Source organism: Mirounga leonina, unplaced genomic scaffold (assembly GCF_011800145.1).
Source record: "Mirounga leonina isolate KUSES-001 unplaced genomic scaffold, KU_Mleo_1.0 Mir_153, whole genome shotgun sequence".
Classification (NCBI taxonomy): Eukaryota; Metazoa; Chordata; class Mammalia; order Carnivora; family Phocidae; genus Mirounga; species Mirounga leonina.
The window spans coordinates 8,880,853-8,902,913 of record NW_023270387.1 but is presented as its reverse complement, the minus strand read 5'-3'; the positions used below and the strand labels follow the sequence as shown (position 1 = coordinate 8,902,913).

The 22,061-nt window shown below is 43.5% G+C and overlaps 1 protein-coding gene and 1 long non-coding RNA gene across 2 annotated transcripts; one reads left to right on the top strand and one right to left on the bottom strand.

Moving 5' to 3' along the window:
• Nucleotides 1-7,474: 7,474 nt before the first annotated feature.
• On the bottom strand, nt 7,475-10,415 carry LOC118013062. Its single transcript, XR_004679922.1, has 2 exons — nt 9,610-10,415; nt 7,475-8,338 (listed from the first exon to the last, which is right to left on the bottom strand). It is a non-coding gene; the product is annotated as an uncharacterized LOC118013062 (long non-coding RNA).
• A 1,620-nt stretch (nt 10,416-12,035) lies between these two features.
• On the top strand, nt 12,036-22,061 carry PLET1 (placenta expressed transcript 1). Its single transcript, XM_035009422.1, has 3 exons — nt 12,036-12,216; nt 16,735-16,936; nt 21,704-22,061. Exons 1-3 carry the CDS (start codon nt 12,036-12,038, stop codon nt 22,059-22,061), a joined length of 741 nt encoding a protein of 246 aa, XP_034865313.1.

Sequence of the window (22,061 nt, the reverse complement as noted above, 5' to 3'; positions counted from 1 at the left end):
CAGGAGGCAGCCAACCAAGGAAGTCAAGAGAGACATGAGACAAACCAAGGAAAGCTCAGGCCCAGGAACCCATAGAATCGCAAAACAGCATAAGAGGGGGTCATTAGATGCAGCTAACGGCCCACACCTGCACACATCAAACACGGCCGTCCCTGCACACCTCCCTCCGAAACTCCGTGTCTAGGAGATGACTGCCCCGGACAAGGAAGGCACAAGGACACAGGGTTGCAATGATATCAGCAAAAGAAAACTAAAAATACCATCCTGTGTTGACAAAACACAGGAAAAGGCAGCAAGGGTGTGGATCACAAAGGATAAAGATAGGGTGCCCTTCTCTGGTAAACCCGTCAAACAAAGGTGAAGAGCCAGGATGACCGCATTAGTAGAGAATCTGGCAGGTGTCCAGGGCACGAACTCCCCCAACCTCTGTCCTCATCCTAATCTCTGGGGGCCAAGCCAACCTATCCTCTTCCCTAAAGGGTTCAGGGACAAGGAGAGCTCACTTCCTGCCCAGGGAAGGAAGCTAGAGCAGTCGCACCTCTAAATCATAGTTTTCATTCACAAATGGAGACATTCATACATCATATACCTGTTCCTCTGCGGTCTGTGACATAAAGGCCTTTGGTTTACAAAGTTTCACAAGAGAAAAGGATCTGTTGTCCTCCTTTCTTGCTTCCCTTTAGCCAAACAAGCCCAGCTCCATCTCAGCTCAGCTGCAACAGACAGCTCATTACCAGCTGGACAGGCTGTGTCCTGGAGCCGGAGTGAAGCACTTGCAGCCCTGACTCACCTTTCATTGCTCAAGGAGGGGGTGAAGCCTGGGATCTGTGAATTCCCCTCTGGAGGAGGTGTGGGCAGTTCCCAGGCACCACCTCAGTGGTATCTCTCTAATAAAGAACAAGGACAGTAAGAATTTAATGAGCGCTTTCTCTATGCCAGACACTGCACTTTACATGCACCATCTCATTAAAAGTTCCCAGCAACCTTATGAATAAGTACTACCATTATCCCCATTTTATAAACCAGAGAATAGAGCAGTTCGATATGTTAGTTTGAGGTCACATGGACAGCCCACGGAGAAGCAGGTACACAGGTCTTTCTTCCTGACTCCAGAGATCCTGCTCTTACCCTCCCACACAGAAGGGGCCATCTTCCCTGTCGCCCTGCATATCTCCTTCTCATTGTACAGACTATGATTCTTCTTTTTTTAAAAAAAAGTTTTTTAAGTAGGCTCCATGCCCAGTGTGGGTTCAAACCCACAACCTCGAGATCAAGACCTGAGCTGAGATCAAGACTTGGACACCCAACTGACTGAGCCACCCAGGAGGGTGCCCCTGATTTTTCCCTTTTGATAAAGCTCAAATTCTCAGAACTCTCTGGGTTTCCCATTGGTGTGAAAGTTTCCTGAAGTTAGAAATCATGTTTAATCTTCCTTTGGAAGTGATACCAAGAACATAAATTGAAGGGTTCAGAACACCATGGATGTTTAGTAAATAGCATATATTTATTATTATTAAAACCATTAATATTCCACGTGTCAGGCACTTCCTTTCCTCTAGAGCAGGGTTTCACGACCTCAGCACTACCGACATCTGGGGCTGGGTAGTTCTTTGTCATGGGGCTGTCTTGGGCATCACGGGATGTCTGGCAGCATCCCGGCTTCTACTCACTAGATGTCAGCAGCAATCCCACCACCAGCAGCTGTGACAACCAAAAATGCCTCCAGACATGACCAAACGCCCCCAGGCAGCAAAATCGCCCCCAGCTGGGAACTACTGTTCTGGAGTAATCACATGAAAATGATAGTATTTATTCCCTCAGAGTAAAACAGCAGGAAAGCTTATTTCTACCTACAATAAAACCGTGCCCTTATTACTCATAGATAATAAATATGAGAGTTCCTGAGAATTACTTATAAAAGAAAAGCACCAGAGCATCAATTTTAGGAGATCAAGGTAATGTTCCTGTTACGCCTGAACCAAATAACTTTCTGTCTGTAGAATCTTTCATAGTGGGACATCATAAACCGGAGGGAACCCATAGCCAAAAAAAGGCCTGGGTTCAAATCCTTGCTCATAGCTCCAAAACATTTTTTGTAACAAGATGGAGTAGACATAACTATTTTTGTACCTCAGCTCCTTTTCTTACTAGCTTCTGGTCAATTCACTTAATATTGCCAAATCTTAGTTCCTGTAAAATGGAGGTGAAGTTTCCTTGCTCAGGATTGTTGTGAGGATTCCATACAACTGCTAGAAAGCAACCATCTCACAAAGCTTGGCTCAAGAGGGCTCAAACAGAGTCCCTTCTGGGGTGCTTGGCTAGCTCCGTCAGTTAAGTGTCCGACTCTTGATTTCAGGCCAGGTCATGATCTCAGGGTCTTGGGATCGAGCTCCGAGTGGGGCTCCATGCTCAGCCACGCTCAGCGGGGAGTCTGAGTGTCTCTCCCTTTGCCCCTCCTCCTCCTGCTCATGCGTGTTTGTGTGTGCTCATGCTCTCTCTAAAACTAAATAAATCTTTTTTTTAAAAAGTCACTTCTTTCCCTGTCTCACTTGTCACCAGGCCCTGATGTCTGATTTATTTTTGTTTTCTCCATATTATCCAGCAGAGCACTTCTCAACCCTACAGAGCTTTCAAAATGCAGATGTCTGACCCTACTGTAGACCAACTAGATCAAAATCTCTGGCTTGAGACTATATAATGTGGGTATCCAAAAAATGTAGTCATAAAAAAGGTAATATATTATCTTTTACATAATTTTATTGATGCCAAAAAATAAAACAGTAATAATATTTATATCAGTTCTTAAAATATGATATTAGTCATTAATAATCAATGCATTATAAATAATTTAAATAAATAAGTATATCTCCAAATGGCATCTATTGTATTCTTAGGATCCACAAGTTCCATTAGAATTTTTAGAGTTTATGTTTCAATTTCAATGATCACTTAAAAATAGCCTTTACATGTTATTTAAAAAATCTTTGAAGTGATAATTCCCAACTGAAAGACATGTTCATTTTAATTTCTTTAGATTTAGATTTAGAATTTCTTTAAATTCATGTTCACTTTAATTTCTTAAGTTAGTGTTTCTCAAAGTTTCAGAAACAGAGCTACAAAGAAATCTGAAATTAATGTAACAACAAATTACATAAGTGACGAAATTGTATTTGTACACAAGGCTAGAAATAGAGCCCATTTGTTATCAGGAGAGTCATTTGTTTTGTTTTTAGAAAAGATAAGATGCCATAGTATACAGTAGTGATATTTAAATGCTAGCACATAGTATGAAATCAATACCAAAAGAAAAAAAATCACCGTTCATGATTAATGGCAGAAGTCAGTAGCATCGATGGGAATTAAGTGAATTGAAGGATGTTTCTGTGACTCAACTAATAGAATGATATTGAAAAGGGAAAGTTATGGGCCAGAGTCAGGGCTGTGTGTTTATCAGTAGTCTTGCTGTATGCCACGTCAGCACATCATAAACCCCATAGGAGCAGGGGTTTGTCGTATTCTCCTCTGCCTACAACAGTACCAAGTCTATAGAGACACTGGGCAAACATTTCTGAAATAACGAACACCACCTTCCTCTTACTATCTTGTTCTTTCTACCCTTATTTTCCCTATATCTTTCATTTCTTACTTTTTAAACCTTGTATTTCTGTAAGTTACCTTAAATCCTACATGAACGAGGTAGGATATTAGAAAATCAATATACTTTTAAAGAACTGGATGTCAGGGGATTCCCGTAAGTAGCATGTCTCCTTGACTTTGGCTCTGGAGAGCTGTCTCTGCCGCATTCTGTCAGGTCACCCACCACACTGGTCCACCTCCCATCCTGGGAGTTCAGCTCATGTCCCACTGATTGAACTGTCCTGTATGTTTTTACTATTGAACTGTCCAGTTAAATAGTCGGTACAATGCATTTGAATTTCTTGGTAAAATGCCACGCCCTCCAAAAACGCGCCCAAGTATAGCTAAGAGGAACTAATGGGCGCCATTTTTATCCAGAGGTAACTGATAGGGCCACCCTACAGGCTACTTCCTCTCAGGCATAGAGCTCTTGTCTCTCCAGGGAGGAACTCCCACTGGCTGGCCAGTGAAGGGGGTGTCTAAACCCACCTCCTCCCTCTGCTAGGAATGCCTTTTCTACTTCCTCTTCTGTGTGGGGATTGGGAAGCACTGAGCCCTGACTTCTCTTGTCTCATTTCACTTCCTCAGCCACTAACCCACTCTTTGACCAGGTGCTGAGTGCCCTCAACACTACTCTTTCCGCCTAAAAATGAATGAAACTAATTTCTGATTTGGGGGTGACTACAAATGCTAATGTTAGAAGGAGGAGCTTAAAAGGTTCAACTTCCCTATGAGCACTCAGTAATATACAGAACTGCTGAATCATTATATTGTATAGCTGAAATATAACTCTGTATGTTAATGATACCTCAATGCAAGAAAGAAAAAAGAAAATACCTCCTGGCAACATTTATTTTTTTTATTTTTATTTTTTAAAGATTTTATTTATTTATTTGAGAGAGAGAGAGAGAAAGCACAGAGGGAGAGTGTGAGGGAGAAGCAGGCTCCCCGCTGAGCAGAGAGCCCCACACAGGACTCGATCCCAGAACCCCGGGATCATGACCCGAGCCAAAGGCAGACGCCCAACTGACTAAGCTACCCAAGCGCCCCCCTCCTGGCAACATTTAAAAGTGAATGGTGGGGTGCCTGGGTGGCACAGCCAGTTAAGCGTCCAACTCTTGATTTCAGCTCAGGTCATGATCTCAGGGTCCTGGGATCAAGCCCCAGTCATGCTCTGTGCTCAGCACAGAGTCTGCTTGTCCCTCTCCCTCTGCTCCTCCCCCCACCACTCAAATAAATAAATAAATAAAATCTTTAAAAATAAATAAATAAAAGTTAATGGTAAATTGACACAGCCATTAAGAGAAACAATATGGAGATTTGTCAAAAACATTAAAAATATAGCTATCATATGATCCAGCAATCCCACTTCTGGCTATATATCCAAATGAAATAAAACCACTTTCTCACAGAGATATCTACACTCCCTTGTTCATTATTCAGAGTCACCAAGACATGGAAACAACAGAAGTGTCTGTTGACAGATAAATGGATAAGAAAATTGTGATACGTATATACATATATATGAATATATGGATTATATCTGTATATATACACACACATATTATCCAGCCTTTAAAAAGGAAGGAAAGGGGCGCCTGGGTGGCTCAGTCGTTAAGCGTCTGCCTTCGGCTCAGGTCATGATTCCAGGGTCCTGGGATCGAGCCCCACATTGGGCTCCCTGCTCGGCGGGGAGCCTGCTTCCCCCTCTCCCACTCCCCCCCACCCCTGGCTTGTGTTCCTGCTCTCTCTCTCTCTCAAATAAATAAATAAAATCTTAAAAAAATAAAAAAATAAAAAATAAAAAGGAAGGAAATCCTGCCCTTTGTGACATGAATAAAATTGGAGGACATTACGCTAAAAGAAATAAGCCACCCACAGAAAAACAAATAGTGCATGATCTCACTTATGTGCGGAATCTAAAAATAAAAGTTGAATTAATGGTAGCAGACGTTAGAATGGTGTTTCCCAGGGCCTCAGAGGTAGAGGAAAAGGAAGATGGTAGTAAGGAAGATGGTAGTCAAAGGGTACAAACATTCAGGTATGAGTAAGTTCTGGAAACCTAATTAGAGAATAGAAAAAAATAAAAAGATTCAATCTCACACTTGTTGAGAAAGAGGTCTTTGAATACCAGCTCCCACTTAAATGCCAGTAATCCCTGCTTCTTGCCACAGTAATACAAGGCATGTCTGGATGTTACCACACAAAGTAAATCGTTGTAGATCCCCAGGCTCCAGATTTGGGATTTCAGGGACCTAGCTAGGGGACCAAGTTTTCATTTTGCCAAATAAGGACATTAAAAAAACAAATAGATGAAAGGGGAGGATTTACTGCCCACATTCTATAGTGATCATAATTTCACAACAGAAAGGACATTTTAATAGCAAAATGTCAAAAAAGCTATAATGTTTGAATAAAAGGCAAGCCCTTAAATTGAATAAATTTTTACATGCTCTTTCAAAATCTCACCATTTTGTTCTCGTTCCCCTTATTTCACGAAACCAAATGAACTGTCGTCAGCCAGGAGTCACGCAACAACTGAGTGTAAGGCAGGGGTATTTTTCCCTAAAGCTCTGTGACCTGAGCAGCTTACTCAGGGCTGCCCAACCCTAGTCCCCTGACCAAAGACGCAAATGAGGCAATGTGGATAAAGCACTGTGCCACTGACACACAATTTAGGATTAAACGAAACCAGGGATGTGGCCAACAAAAGGTCTCGAGCAAAGACAACAATGAACTATTTCAAGAGTACATTTATCCCCAAGTTCTATAAAATGCAAATAGACTAGCAAGAGTCCCAAATATACCACGAAGTATATACACATATTAAAATAAAATTAATTTAATATTAAATTAGAATTTTAAAATTAAAATTATGTAGTGTGTTGAATTATTACAATGTATTAAATATTAAAATTAAAAGGTATTATACCTTGACTTTGGCCCATCTGAATCTCAGATGCCAAGTAGGAGCAGGCATATATTAATTGGGTAGTAAAAGTGTACAGTGGAGAAAACATCGAGCTGGACAGAAGGAGGTGGGCAGCGTGGTCCGAGCCCTGACATTGCCACTAAGTATGGCTATAGCCTTAGGAAAGTTTCATCTTTCTGTGTTCAGTTTTCTCAGACATAAATGAGGAAGTTTGATTAAAATGATCTCTTATGCCAGTTCAGCTTGACAATGCTTAATGTCATATACAATAGTGTATTATCTCTCCGAGAATTTGTGAGCCTCGGAGAATGAGAAGGATGAGCTGTATCTTCTAAACCGCTGACCACTAGATTATCCTCTAAGGCTTAAGGATCCACAATGTGGGATCCTCAGAAGTACAACACCCACTCCCCTGATCCAAAAAGCCAAAGGGTACAACCCAATTAGTCCCTAAGTCAACGTGTGGACGTAAGCATCCATTGTGGACAGACAAAAGAGAGTGCTGTAAATATTCTCCAGGCCCCTCCCGCTCCCTGGTGGCCCTTCCTCTGAGATTTGCGCCCGGCCCTGCCATGGGTGGCAAAGAACCACCTTTTACCGAAGGCAGACAATGGCAGCCATGTTACCCGCGTTCTCTCTCCAACCTTGACACAATCCTGCAAGGTTTGTATTACTAACTCCATAATATGATTTAAAAAATTGAGGTTCAGAACAGGTTAAGTACAGTCCAACGTCACAACGTGAGGGGCAGGATTCAACCTGGGGCCTCTGTGACTCTCAAGCCTGTGCTCTGTTCCACTTGGTGGCAATGCTGCACCCCCCACACCTCTGAAGACTAGATCAAAAACCATCCAAGGTGCCTCAGGGTCATGATCCTTGCATTCACCAGTGGTTGCTCCTGGGGAATTTCAGGGAACCTCTCTTTGGACTCTGAGACCAGCTGCTCTCTGCTGTCTGAAAGCTCTCCTTCCTAGAGAGACAAGGAGGTATGGAAGTGCCAACCACTTTCTACAGCATGAAGTCTCAGCATATAAGCTCCAGGCCAACTGGAAACTTTGGGGTACCCAGTACAGTCACAGACCCCAGCTTTTCTGACTTTAATAACTAGTCTGACATTCAGTCCCAACCTGGTTTACTCAGATCAGCTTCTAAACCTTTGCTATGCAAGGTGAGCTCCAGGGATCAACAACATCTTAGCATCCTCTGGGAGCCTGTTATAAATGAGGAGTCTCAGGCCCCACACCAGTCCTACTGAATCAGAAACTGCATGTTAGCAAGATGCTCCATGTGATTTGAATGCACATTCAAGATTTAAAAGCACTGTTCTAGAATCACCTATGGAGTTTTAAAAAACCGTGCATTTCCAGAAACTAGAGTCCAAAATTACAGAGAAATGGGGTGGAGGAATAGTGGGAAGTCCAAATACACTTTTTTTTTTTTTTCTCCTAGTTTTCTTGTGGTCTCCTATTCTCAAGAAAACTCAAGTCCTTTCTGGAAGGAATCAAAGATCAACTTTGTTTTGTCAATAGCTGTACCCACAGCCAACAGACAGCTCCCTCCTCCCAGGAGCAGTGTTGATGACTTCATACTGGCCCTCTCCAGGGCGGAGCTCCATTTTCATCCAGTAAATGAATGGAACAATTCTGCTTATCAGTTTTCCCCTCTGCTCCAATCTTCTGCCCACAATTCACAGGGAGGTTTATACTATTGTCTCCATATCAACAGCAGAACTCCTATATATTTTCTTTTCTTCTGACCCACTGCCTTAACCTGGTATGAAAGAAGGAAGGAAGGAAGTTGGAAGGGAGGGAACAAATCAGTATGTATTATATACCTACTGTGTGCCAGACCCAGCTCATCCCCCAAAACAGTTAACATATATTTCTCATTTAACATACATAAAAATATGTAAGATTGGTATTAATGCCCCAATTTTCAGAAGTGGAAACTAAAGTTCAGATAGGTTAAAACTCTCCCAAAGCCAGGTTTCTAAACAGGATCTAATACTAAAGTTTTGCTGCATTCTTTCTACTACTCCCAACTTGTTTACACATAATAATATATAAATAAACATTTTTACTGAGATGTATTCCCATACTATAAAATTCAATTTGGTGGCTTTTAGTATATTCACACAATTATGAAACTGTCACAACCATCTAATTCCACAGCACTTCCATCACCCCAAAAAGAAACCCCAAACCAGTAAGCAGTCACTTCTCATTCCCCCGTCTCCCCCCAACCCCTGCACCCTTCCCCTGCCACCTCCCATACCCGGAAAATACTTGATCTCTATTAGTTTGCATCTTCTGGACATTCCATATAAATGCTTTCATACATTACGTGGTCTTTGTGTCTGGCTTCTTTCACTTAGCATAATGTTTTCAAGGCTCATCCATGTTGTAGCATCTATCAGTACTTCATTCCTTTTTATAGCTGAATAGAATTCCATTGTTGGATATACCATATTTTGGTATCCATTCAAGAGTTAATGGTCACTTGGGTTGTTTCCAACTTTTAGCTTTAGGAATAATGCTCCTATAAACATTCACGCACAAGTTTTTGTGTGGACAAATGTTTTCAATTTTCTTGAGTATATACCTAGGAATGGAGTGGCTGGGTCATATAATAGTAACTCTGTGTTTAATTTTTTGAAGAATTGCCAAACTGTTTTCCAAATTGATTACCTTTCCACTAGCAATACATGAGGGTTACAATTTTTCCATATCCTTGTCAACACTTGTTATCTGTCATTTAGCCATCCTACTGGCTGTGAAGTGGTATCTCTTTGTGGTTTTATTTGCATTTTCCTAATAACTAATAATGAGCATCTTTTCATGTGCTCTTTGGCCTTTGTACATCTTCTTTGGAGAAAGTACTCATTGCCCATTTTTAAATTAGGATACTTGTCTTTTTATTGTTGAGTTGTAAGTGTTCTTTATATATTCTGGGTTCTAGGCCCTTATCAGATAGGCAATTTGAAAATATTTTCTCCCACTATTTAGGTAGTCTTTTTACTTTCTTGATTTGAATGCACCCACCTTGAGTTAATTTTCTAGATGGTATGAGTTAGGGGTTCAATTTCATTCTTCTGCATGTGGATATACGGCGTTCCAGCACATTTGTTGAAAAACTATTCTTTCCCCCATCAAACTGTCTTGGCATCCCTGTCAAAAATCAGTTGATTATAAACATATGGGTTTATTTCTGGACTCTCAACTCTATTCCATTGATCTATATATGTCTATCCTTATGCTAGTATAGCGCTATCTTGATTACTATAGCTTAGTAGTAAGTTCTGAAATTGTAGTCAGCGTAAGTCTTCCAACTTTGTTGTTATTGTTGTTTTTTCAAGACCATTTTGGCTACTCTGGGTCCCATTAGATATATAAGTCTTACATTTCTTTTATTGAATTTATTTGATTATTTTTATTGAATATCTTCAAGTTTACTGACACTTTCTCTTGCTAGTTAAAATCTGTTGTTAAGCCCTTCTACTGAAATTTTCCTTTCAGTCATCGTATTTTTCCACAGCAAAATTTCTATTTGTTTTTTTAATCATTTTTATCTCCTTATTAATATTTTTTATTGAGTGAGACATTATTCTCACACTTCCCTTTCACTCTTTAGACATGGTTTCTTTTACCTCTTTAACTATATTTATAATACTTGAGATAACATCTCTGTCTGCTAAGTCTAATATCTAGGCCTCCTCAAGGACAGTTTCTATTGCTTGGGAGGTGTTTTCCTGTGTACTGACCATACTTTCTTGTTCCTCTGCATTGTAATTTTTTGTTGAAAACTGGACATTTAAAAAATATAATGTGGTCATTCTGGATATGCAATACCCCTCCCTCCCAGGGTTTGTTGTATTTCCCATTGGTTATTATTGCTTGTTGTTGCTGCTAATGTTGTCTGTTTAGTGACTTTTATGAATTAATTCTGTGAAGTCTATTTTCTTTTTTTTTTTAAGACTTTATTTGAGAGAGAGAATGAGAGACAGCACGAGAGGGAAGAGGGTCAGAGGGAGAAGCAGACCCCCCGCTGAGCAGGGAGCCCGATGCGGGACTCGATCCCGGTACTCCAGGATGATGACCTGAGCTGAAGGCAGTCGCTTAACCAACTGAGCCACCCAGGCGCCCTGAAGTCTATTTTCTTTATCATGTGTGGCCACTGAAGTTTCTGCTCAGTTTACTTGGTGGTCAAGTAATAAAACCTAAGAATTCAGATTTATAGGCAATTTCCAGACAAGTCACATAGTGACAATTGTCTGAAATGAGGCTTTTTGGAGAGCTCCAAGCCCACTATGTCTCCTTCCATTGGCTATTTGTTTGCCAGTCTGCAGGGCTCCCATAGTGGCAAGTCTGTTGGTTTCTTTTCTTTTTTTTTTTTTCAAAGTTTACTGAGTGATAGTAAAGTGATAGTACAAAGCTCCCGAAGAGGACCCGAAGGGGTTGCCCAAGGCTGTTGGTTTCTAAGGCTAGTACAAAGGTGTGGTGAGAGGGGTGTAAATAAGCCAAGTTAAAACGCCACAGTGCTCTTTGTGCTCAATGAGATCCAGCCATTTTTCTTAAACAAATGCTCCTCAGATTTTTGCAAGCCTTTGGTTAATTTCAAGAGTTCCGAAAAAGTTGATTTTGACAGTTTTTGCTAGTTCTCAGTGCTTTTCTGGAGGAGATTTCTCAGAGGTCCTTGCTTTACCAGTCTGTGAGTACTTCTCTTAAAGAAACATTTATAAATATCACCTTGATTCGATTCTACTTTTTTTTTTTTTTTTTGGTTTCCTTTCTACTCACATAGTACTCCTTCGTAAGTAAATCATAAAAATCAGAGGAGAGATATAAGAAAACATATTTTCTGATTTTTTAATAGTTTCCTTGTGCTATAGTGCTATGGAGGAATGTGTCAGGAGCAAGGTGGACCAAAGCTATTTCTTTCCAGAAAATAAATATAAATCCAAAAGCACAGTCTTCCTAGTTTTATGCTAGTCACAAAAGGAACTGGGATTGGAGACAAGTTCAATAAAGGAGAGCTAGAAAAGGATATGTAATATTCCAAGAAAAGAGAGCTTTTATGCCTGAAGAAGTGTGGAGCTTCTAAATAGGTCAGGTACGTGATGATTACTCAACTCTGAATTTTACTTTGCCAGCACTAACCCTTTTCTCAACAGCTTTCTTCAAATAGCAGATGCTGAGATGAATGAGACACAAAATAGAACCATGATCAATACCTTCCCCTCCTTGAGCAAAACTGGACATGGTAAAGGGTCATGCTGATGAGTACTGGGCGAGTCACTCCTACTGATATCCTGGGCCGAAATCCAGACACCAGTTCATTTTAGGAAGGAGTGGGAAGGAGATTTGCATGTATGACCTCACGCAGAAGCTCCAGCCCTGGAGCATATAAACAGTTGAGTTGTAGGTATTACCCAGTACCAGGACCGGCAGTTTCCAAACAGGTCAAGACCATGGCAGTCCTCAGTTCCATGTTGCTGCCACTCAGGCTGTTTCTATGCTTCGGACTGCTGTGTTCTTCTGCCAGCTCTGCAGATGACATTGACAACTGCATGCTCTTCAATGAGGTCACCACCACTGGCCAAGGCATCATGGCCAATTCAGATGTCTATGAAAGCAACACAAACTACACAGGTGAGGAGAAGCCATTCTCTTTGTTGTCCTTTGTCTTCTGAGGGGAGTTAACCAGAATTTCAGAGCACACCCCTCCACTCCTGCTCTCAATCACACAAAACATGTGTTTTTGACCCAGATGGGAAGTGGGGGCAGAAACAGAAAGAGAACATGTGTGAGAGAGTTTGTTGTGTGGGACTGTTTCCTCCCTGCTCTGTGTGCAAACCTGAGCCAGGGGTCATTAAGTCCTGACACCCAGGTTAACTGAGCCCCGGCAAGAGCACACCTGCGGCAAGTTCTCAGACTTAAATAAAGTGGGCATTTTTATTGTTTTCAGGGATAATAAGTGCATCACAGTGTGTGGTCTGTTCACATCCATTTGATAAAACAATGTCACCATGGATGATGGTATATCGCACACGGGGAGGCACTGTTTGCCTTTAGGGTGTGCTGGAAACTCTAGTGAGCTAGGCAGGGAAAGTGTTACTCTCCCACCTTGTTTATGAGCAGCCTGCAGCTGAGAGAAGTTAGGTGACAGGTCAGGGCTCCCCTGCTAGTAAGGGGCAGAACTGGCTCCTGAATCTTGGTCTTTCCTTCCCAATACAATGCTTTTCTTCGAGGTACCTAGGAACATTTTATAAATATCCCATTTTGGGTCAGCCAAACCTATAAGTCAAGACAGGTGCTTCCTGATTACTTTTGTAACAACAACATTTAATATGGTGGTTTACGTGTATTCATGCATTTAGATCTCACAACAACGTGTTAGGCAGATAACATACCATGATCATTCCCGTTTCACAGATGAGGAAACAGAGGTAGAGTGCTAGTCACTTGCTCAGGTCACACAGCTACTTACAGGATGGAGCTGGAATATGAACCCGAGCAGTCTAGCTTCAGACACCCAGTCCTTAACCACTGCACTCTACACCCCTCACTTACGGTAATGAGAGCTGAGACTTCTTACTATGTGCTGGGTGCTATTCTAAGGGTAAATGCTATTATCCTCCCAGATGAGAACCACAGCATAGGGGAGTTAAAATTTTACCCAAGGCCATAGTGGGTAGCATTGTTAATATTTGAACCTAAGTAACAGCCAAGATTTGTACAGCTCTGTTCAGCCAGGATGTCCAGCTTCAGAGCCTGCTGTCTCATTACTATGTCATTCTGCTCTCCTAGAACTCTAACCAATTCTGCAGAGAGCACCAGGGTGATGTCCACACCCATGAACCACAGATTCCAGACTTTGGCAGGTGAACGACGATGGTCTGCCTTCACACACTTGTCCCAGCTTGTCCTTTTCTCTTTTTTTCACGGGGACTGTCACTAAGGGCCTCAGCTGTGATTCAGATCACTGTATCCCACTCCCTCAGGCAGTGGATCTTGTCCTCCCAAGCCAGGGAGGATAATCTTATAATTCGAGATGAGGACAGGAAGGCATATGTGTGACCTTGCACACGGGGAAGGACCTGGGGGTCAGAGGGACTGCTACACAAAAGATCACAGACCTCGGACTTAAGATAACATATCACAAGGTAAGGGATTTTGCTGTTGAAATGGAAGAAAAAGAAACCTATCTCGTGAAAATGCTGGGTGGAGATATGTAGACTGGGGTTCTTCTGAAAGTAGCAAGACAGGAGAACGAACAGTCAAGAGAGGATCCATAAGACCCCTTGAAAGGGAATATGCTGGGTGAGGGGGAAATCAAACATTTGCAGAGGTGCTGGGTAGAGCAGAGAAAGGGGAAGGAGGAGACAAACTCCGGTTCACTGAATGCCTACTTTGTGCTGGCACTTCAAACTTCACCTGACTTCATCTCAGAGCAGAAATGTGCTAAAGCTCCATGATAAACCGAATCACTAAGCGAATGATTTAAGTTGAGAGTCAAAATCCTATGCTCACGGAAATGTGAAGTGCCAGACTCCGCACCCAGCATTACACAACAGGCTCCATGATTTCCTCGTCAGAGTGTCATTACACTGGGTCTTTTGGGGAGACTGGGTAAAGACCCACAAAGGCCAACCACTTCTCCTTATTTTGATTTTGAAATTTTTTAAATTTCAGGGTTTGTGTCAACATTGGTAAATCATGTATAAATGGCTTGGCATGTCCCATGGCACACACACAGCTCAGGCAGGATCTTAGAAGAGGTTCCCTGGGTCTGTCTTGGTATCAGTGAAAGAAACCCATGATGCAGTGACATTTATATTAAGATTGTGCTGGGTATGATCTGCCTCCGTGGGCGAGAGGGATAAAAGGTGCTTGCCTTTTTTCCTGAACCTTCATCTTTTTTTTTTTTTTAAAGATTTTATTTATTCATTTGAGACACAGAGATACAGAGAAAGAGAGAGAGAAAGCATGAGCAGGGAGAGAGGCAGAGGGAGAGGGAGAAGCAGGCTCCTCGCTGAGCCAGGAGCCCAATGTGGGGCTCGATCCCAGGACCCTGGGATCATGACCTGAGCCGAAAACAGACGCTTAACCATCTGAGCCACCCAGGCTCCCCTGAACCTTCATCTTTAAGGGCGTGGTCCAGCACTGGATGCACTTTTTAAAATCAATCAATGAGTAGTTGGTGCCCACCAGGTCCCCAGCACTGGGCTGGCCAGATACTGACATGGATGAAACCACAGTATAGAGAACAAGCCAGAATGTAATTAAGTACTCAACTCTGCAGGAACAAATGTAAATGTTTCAAGAGTGAGAGGAAGAGAGGGCTGAACTGGCCCAGAGGTGGAACACAGGCAGGATCCTGGAGAGTAAGCAGGGATGGAATGTGTGATGAGAAGGCAGGGTTCCAGACATGAACAAAGGCCAGGGGCAGGTGTGGGCCAGATGCATCTGCAGAACCAGAGGAGGGCTGGCTTACCCTAGAGCAGGAGTGCAAAAAGCTCAGTGAGCCAGGTTAGGAGGGTCAAAAAAGCCATGTGTTGGGTACTGTAATCAACAGAAGTGAAAATGTAAAAGCAGAAATGTTTAGATCCTCTAGGAAGATGGGCACTTGGAAGGTTTTGGAGAGTACTTTGTCCTTATGGAAGAGTTGTATGTGGAATCTGATCTGGCTGCAGCCTGAAGAGAGAAGGTGGAGACCACAAATCCAGGTGACAGATGCTAGGAGGGAAGGAAGGAGGAAGCCAGTGTGAGAGAGGGAGAGCAGACGAAATGGCAGAGACAAGAGCATGCCCATGGGAGAACTGACAGACTTGGACATCAGGACACCACCACTGAGCACCATCCACCTCACCATCGTGCACACATCTACAGTTGTCAGGTTCTCAGTGGGCAAGTCAGGCCAGTGGGGTTTGGCTCAGCCCACCTGATTGGCAAAAACAAACAGAACAGAAATGTTTTGCGCTAAAAAATATAAATAATAATCACAATTCATCCAACACCCATCATGTGTTAAAAGTCTTACACTCTTCTCTGTGCTTTTCCCAGGAACCTTGTAGATAAGGTATCATGATCTCCATATCATGAGGGATAAAGTCATCATCCGCAGACCTAGGACCAGACCTGGTGTAGAGTGGGCATTGAATAAATATTTGTGGAGTGAGTGATGGACAATAAGGAAACCAAGGATGAGAGACGAAATGACTTGCTCCTAAATGTGAGAGCTAGAATTCCTTTCTAGGACTGTCTGATCCTATTGTGCTACATGCTTGATTTTCTTTGCTTTGTACGGAGAAGTCTTTGAAAGGATTTGGAGTGGCTGACAGGGCCCTGGAGAATAACCCTTTAGCATTGAGAAATTCTTCCAGAAGGGATCTTCTAAGGAAGGAAATGGACAGGCTGAAATGTTCTCTTGAAGTTCACTCCCTGTTACACATCAGAATGCTAGAATCAGCAAGTGTCAGTGGGGTCCCTGTGAGTATACCCTAGCTACATCAACAGGGAAGACTCACCTGACTGGGGAAGGCCAAGAAACCCTAGGGTTATTGGACAGGTACTGGGGCTCAGAGACCCCACCCCCTTCCCTCATGCTCAACAACAGAGACTGAAAGCGTCAGTGATTCTGGGACCAAGAAATGGGCTCTGCTTTGACTTGACACTAAGGATCCCTGATGTCATGACACACTGCCCAGGGGGCCCACTTGACCCTTTCCCAGGTATCAACCCCGCCTCTCCCCACCCTGCCTTCCCCTGAGAGAAGGGCAGAACAGGCTATCCCCTTCGTCTGGCGGACAGGAACCTGGCTCCAGAGGTTAAGAGCCAGCCAGGATCTCACCTCTGTTCTACAGCGAAAACCAGGGCCAGAGCACAGGTCTTCTTTTGTTTACTTTTTACTGGAGAAAATTTGGAAAACATAAAAACGCACGAGGAAGAAAATAAAAATAATAAGATAATCCCACTACCAAGAACTCACCATAGTTAATATCTTGTATTTCCTTCCCGACTTTTGTCTGCAACTTCATTTAAAATGGGATCATACTATATGTACATTATTTGTAACTTCCTTTTTTCCTGCTAAAGGTTGACTTCATGATCCCCTCCCCCCGTCTGACTGCACCAGTGGCTGATTGGTTCCTTACCCTTTCCTCCTAGTATGGGTTCCCGTGAATGCCAGGATCAGCTCTGTGGTCCTGCGAGCAGTGGACGCGAACAACAACTCACTAGGCCTCTGGGAAAAAGCAGACCAGCTTTGCAACAACAGTGCCCTATATCACCTGGATAACCTGAGTGACCAGCTCTTCATAGCAAACTGGATATCTCCTAACTCAACAAACATAACTACAATCGTGTTACAGTAAGAACCTATCTCTGCGTGATTTGCTTTGGGCTTTTACAATTGTAGACGGGGTTTATGCAGTTTCACGCTGACCTTGGACGACTCAAAATGCACCCCAGACATGATGTGGAGAATTTAGTAGCTGCACTCCTTTCTGCCTCACTACTCTCTGTCCTTTTACCTACAGGAGTTCCCACGCATGCGCACACACTCCCCACCCCCACACCCCAGGCAGGTTGAACAGAGACAGAAAGCTCTAGTGTTATGAAAACTACAGCTGGACAGTGGCTAAAGCCAAACAAGCAAACAAACAAATGAAAAGAATTTATTCGGGACTGTTGCAACAGGAGAAAAGAGACCTCAGGATAGAACCGGGCTCAATTCTGAATACATCGTGGGCAAGTGGGAATTTATAGCCAAGAAGCAGGGTGGGGGTCACTCACAGGAAACAATAAGGCCTGTGAGGGGCATCTGGCTAAACTGACCTAACAGGATTCTTACAGAAGGCAGGCCAAGACCATCAGATATTCCCCGGGGGTGGTAGAGGAGGGAGAACTAGGTATTAGGAGTAAAGGGTGGGAGGTACTTGCTCAACTTACTTAGCAGGGTTCTTGCTAAAACCGGATTTTACTTTTTTAAAATTTTATTTTATCATGTTATGTCAGTCACCATACAATACATCATCAGTAAAACCGGATTTTACAAGGAAGTGCACAGACAGGCCTAGGAGAAGGTTCTGGAGGCTTTGTCACTGAGCATGCTGTTTGCTTCCAATTCCAGAGAATCATTTTTCAAAACACACATTCATTTTGGAAATGCCAAGTGTGATGATTGTGTCATAAAACTGGCTTCCTAATGTCACACAAAATGGACACACTCAAGATTGTGAGGTGAGGCCACCTGGGGGCTTGCATTGCACTGTAACGAGAAGACCTTCCTCTCAGCTAGCGATGTTATCCAGGTTATTTTGGGAGCCCACGTTGAGAGGCCCTCACACTTTCAGACTGCCACTTTGTACTGAAAGGGCAGGTCTGACCATCAGACTATGGCCCCCGGTGGTGTCCCCTTGGTGGTGAACAGCCACCAAGTCTCTGCGGACACTGGTGGTGATGATGCTATCAAGCCATCCTGTCTTCTCCTGTCACACCTGGTTGGACAAGGCCGGCTCTGGAGAGGGGGTTTTGCCCACAGTGATTTCCGAGAGTGAAAATTCAAGGGAGCTGCTGCATTCCAGCCTCCCGATGATAGCAGTCTCTTAGAAGCCAGCCAAAGCTAATCAGGGCAAAGACTTTGCTTTCCCTCACCTCGTAAAGCCTCCACACTCCATGCAACACCAGATAAAAGGCCCAACAGTAACAACCTGCCACAGAAACAGCGCATTCCCACTGACAGTGTGGTCTCCAGACCCCTCCTAACCTGCACTGGCCTCTCTGCTTGTTTGGCCTTGGTCCCCACGCCTGAGAAGGGGAGGGGAGCGGCACATATGATGGGGGTACGGAGGGCAGCTGGGTGGGACACAATGGGATGTGGAGAGGCCCCTGCCCACGGGGCTCCACAATGAGTTTTGGGGAGGCAAGGCCTCTACAGAAATAATGGTGGAGCTTGAATACCAATTCCTCAAGAAAGCATTCCCTGAACCCCTAGGTCAAGCTCCAGCTCCATTTTCACTCTCGTAACTTCCACTTTTTCACAACCTATGTCACAACTGCAATCAATTATTTAACTTGTTTACTGATTGCTTTGTTTCAAGTCTGTCTCTCCGAAGAGACTATAAAGTGCCACAAAGGTAAGAACCATGCCCGTCTTGTTCACCACTATCCCCTAAGCACCAAGCACAGAGACTGGCATGTAGCGCACGCTCATCAGTTAACTGTTGAATGTATGAACGAGAGACTGGGATAATAACAGGACCACCGATGGAACAACAACACATCAGCTGTACAGATCATTTGATGAACATTAAGCACCTACTATGTGTCAGGCATTGCTGACAACAGAACCTGCCCTCAACGAGCTGGCCCTCCCGTGGAGGGATTGGCTCACAGCAAGGCCATGCAGTTGAGGGGCATGTCTCTCCAATGGAGCTCTGTCTGGGAATGACAACAGGGAGAAATGACTTCACAAAGGTTACTGTTGAGTATCTGGGCAAATGGGACCAGGACGGAGATCCCAGGCAGGACTGGCTTGAACAATGACCAGAGGTGCATTCCAGCCTTGTGGGGAGTTCAGGGTGCTGAAGTTGGGGTGTGGGGGATGGACAAGAGCTTGACTGGAGCAAGACCATGGAGGATCTTAGTCAAGACAATATGCACCCGATCAGTGATGCTCTGCTGATTGTGCTGGAGAGAACACTAAGGTCAGGATCCTCTGGGAAGGCAGGAAAGGGAGCTAGACTTGTGAATTCCACAGCTGAGGGCCTCACCATTATCTCTCATTGATTTGCCCTCCACAGAGCCTTCACTATTAATGTCTACAATGTGGCTGCATTTTCTTCTCTGCAACTAGAAAGAAAAGGTAAGTTTCTCTGTGGCCTATTTACACATCTGGCAGTGACTCGGTCAGCCCGGAAAATTACTTGGTGGGTGCCCTAGAAGAGTCTTCTAATCATGTGTTATCCAGATGTCAGTTGAGTTCCCCAACACCTGAGACCTATAGAAGACAGTTTGACCCCTTATCCTACACCCTGTGGGAAACAAAAGCCATTTCCAAGATTTTTGCCAACTCCCAGGGGCCTTTAATTCTCACAGCCACCTTTGGCTCCAGACTCCTGCTTCCTTGCGAGCCATTATGTCCAATGCCACATAGATGGATAGGAAAATCAGCTCTTGGTTTGATTTCCACAAAGAATTCCCATACACACAAAGCCTTCCTAGGTATAGCACACTCTAACCAAGGGGCTCAAGGAAAGAGGGGGAGATTTTCACAAAGAAGGCTTGAGAGTATAGAAATGCTCATACTTTCCTTAGTTCTTAGAGTGGCCTCTGGCCACCACCACTACCACCAAGGATTTCCACTGACCTTTCATAGGCTGTTGTGCCCAACTTCCAACCATCCTGAAACTCCTCATCCTTCTCCTGCCTTCTCTGTCCTCTTTCTTCTCTCTTACCTCCTTCTAGGGAGCCAAAACAAATTCAAGAAACTGAGGTGCAGGAAAGATAGGTAACTTGCCAGAAGCCACATAGAAAGTAAATGGAGAAATTGGCTCATGGTCCACATATTATGCTTTTTTCCACTTTTCTTAGACTTACATCAAAACTATACAGTCTTTTATTCTTAATGAAGTTTTTAAATACAAAGTTCAACCAAGAATAAGAAACATTAGTCCTTCTCAGTGTCCAGATAACAGGTCTTCCTTGGGAGCCCTCCAACACTGAAATACATGCAGTATGCTGTCCATCATCCTGCTGGCCATACATTGCAAATGTGGGCACATGGGTATCTATTTTCAACAACAAATTTTAAAGTGATTCTGCCTGAGGAAACTATTACATAAATGCCTTCATGGCTTCCTTGGTGGTTTCCCTCTGTGAAAAGACTTGGGTGTTATTTTTCCTCCTGAAGGGCATTATCAAGATGAACACTCATGTAAATGCTAAGAAAGAAAGAAAAAATGTTTGTTTCTAATCAGGATTCTTTAGCTCCACACTAATAAAATCCAGCTGGAAGGAAGGAAGGAAGGAAGGAAGGAAGGAAGGAAGGAAGGAAGGAAGGAAGGAAAGGAGAGAGAGAAAAGAAAAGAAAAAAGAAAAAAAGGTTGTATTCAAACCTGTGGCTCAGTGGGATACTAGAGAAACATCTGCCCTGGGGAAACACTAAATGAGATAAAACAGTGCCTCGTAACTGGAAGGCACCCTCCCACCAGTGGAGAGTGCCTGAGCCTGAGCAAATCACAAGACTTCTCCCTTCTTCTTCCATATAGTCCTCTTTGATCCACAGACCCTTGGAGGCATCATTACAAGGCTCTAGTTTTTCCAGAATCAAACTACCCACAGGGCCTGGTTCTCACTGCTTCTCTGCAAGGCAACCTCAGAGAACCAAAGGGTGGTCAGATCCCTGCACAGGAGAACGAGCAGTGCCTCTGAAACCACAGAAAGAGATATGAGGGTTTGAACAGGGCCTCTGTGCCCTTGCTTTAGAGCAGGGGTAGCCGTCCTCAGGTCTGGAATGATACTAGTGGTTTTTTTTTTTAAGATTTTATTTATTCATTTGACAAAGAGAAAGAGCACAAGCAGGGGGAATGGCAGGCAGAGGGAGAGGGAGAAGCAGGCTCCCCACTGAGCAGGGAGCCCAACACAGGGTTTGATCCCAGGACCCTGGGACCATGACCTGAGTCAAAGGCAGATGCTTAACTAACTAAGCCACCCAGTGCCCCTGATATCTAGTTCTTATAAGCTTTACATGCAACCTTTGAAATTAGCAAGAAAAAAATATAACTGTGCCATTCTGGATTATATTTGCACTGATTGATCTAATATAACATTAAGGACATGAAGACATTTGAGGACAGAGTACCACCCAACAACAAATTCAGTAGTTGTATAAACTCCTTCCCCCATAGGATTGTATAGACCTTAAGGGTAGAGAATATTTCTTACTTATTTTTTCTTCCTTGACATTCTGTATTCCCTAGTTTTCCTCCTCCTCTACATATACGCTTGGCCGCTGAGAATTGTTGACTGAAGTTTGCTCATGAACTCTGGCTCTAGTGTTCCATCAGATTGGCCTCCTTTCTCCAGTGCCCCCCCTAAAACAGGTTCTGATGCCATTGTTTTTTGTTTTTTCCAGACACAACCACTTCCCAGAGCTCTACAACCAGGACAAACCCACACCCACACCCAACCTCAACAAAAGGACACATCTCCACAATAAGAACAACTCCACACCCAACTGCAACAAGAGAACACATCTCCACAACCACAACAACCCTACACCCAACCCCAATAACAGAACACATCTCCACAACCACAACAACCCCACATCCAACCCCAATGACAAGACACTTCTCCACAGCCAGGACAACCCCACACCCGATCCCAAGGACAACCAGCTTGGCCAACAGAACCTTCCTCTGCCCCATCACAAGTACCATTCAGATCCTGCTAGTCTTTCTCACCAGCAAACTCCTCTGCTAGAAGGAAGCTAA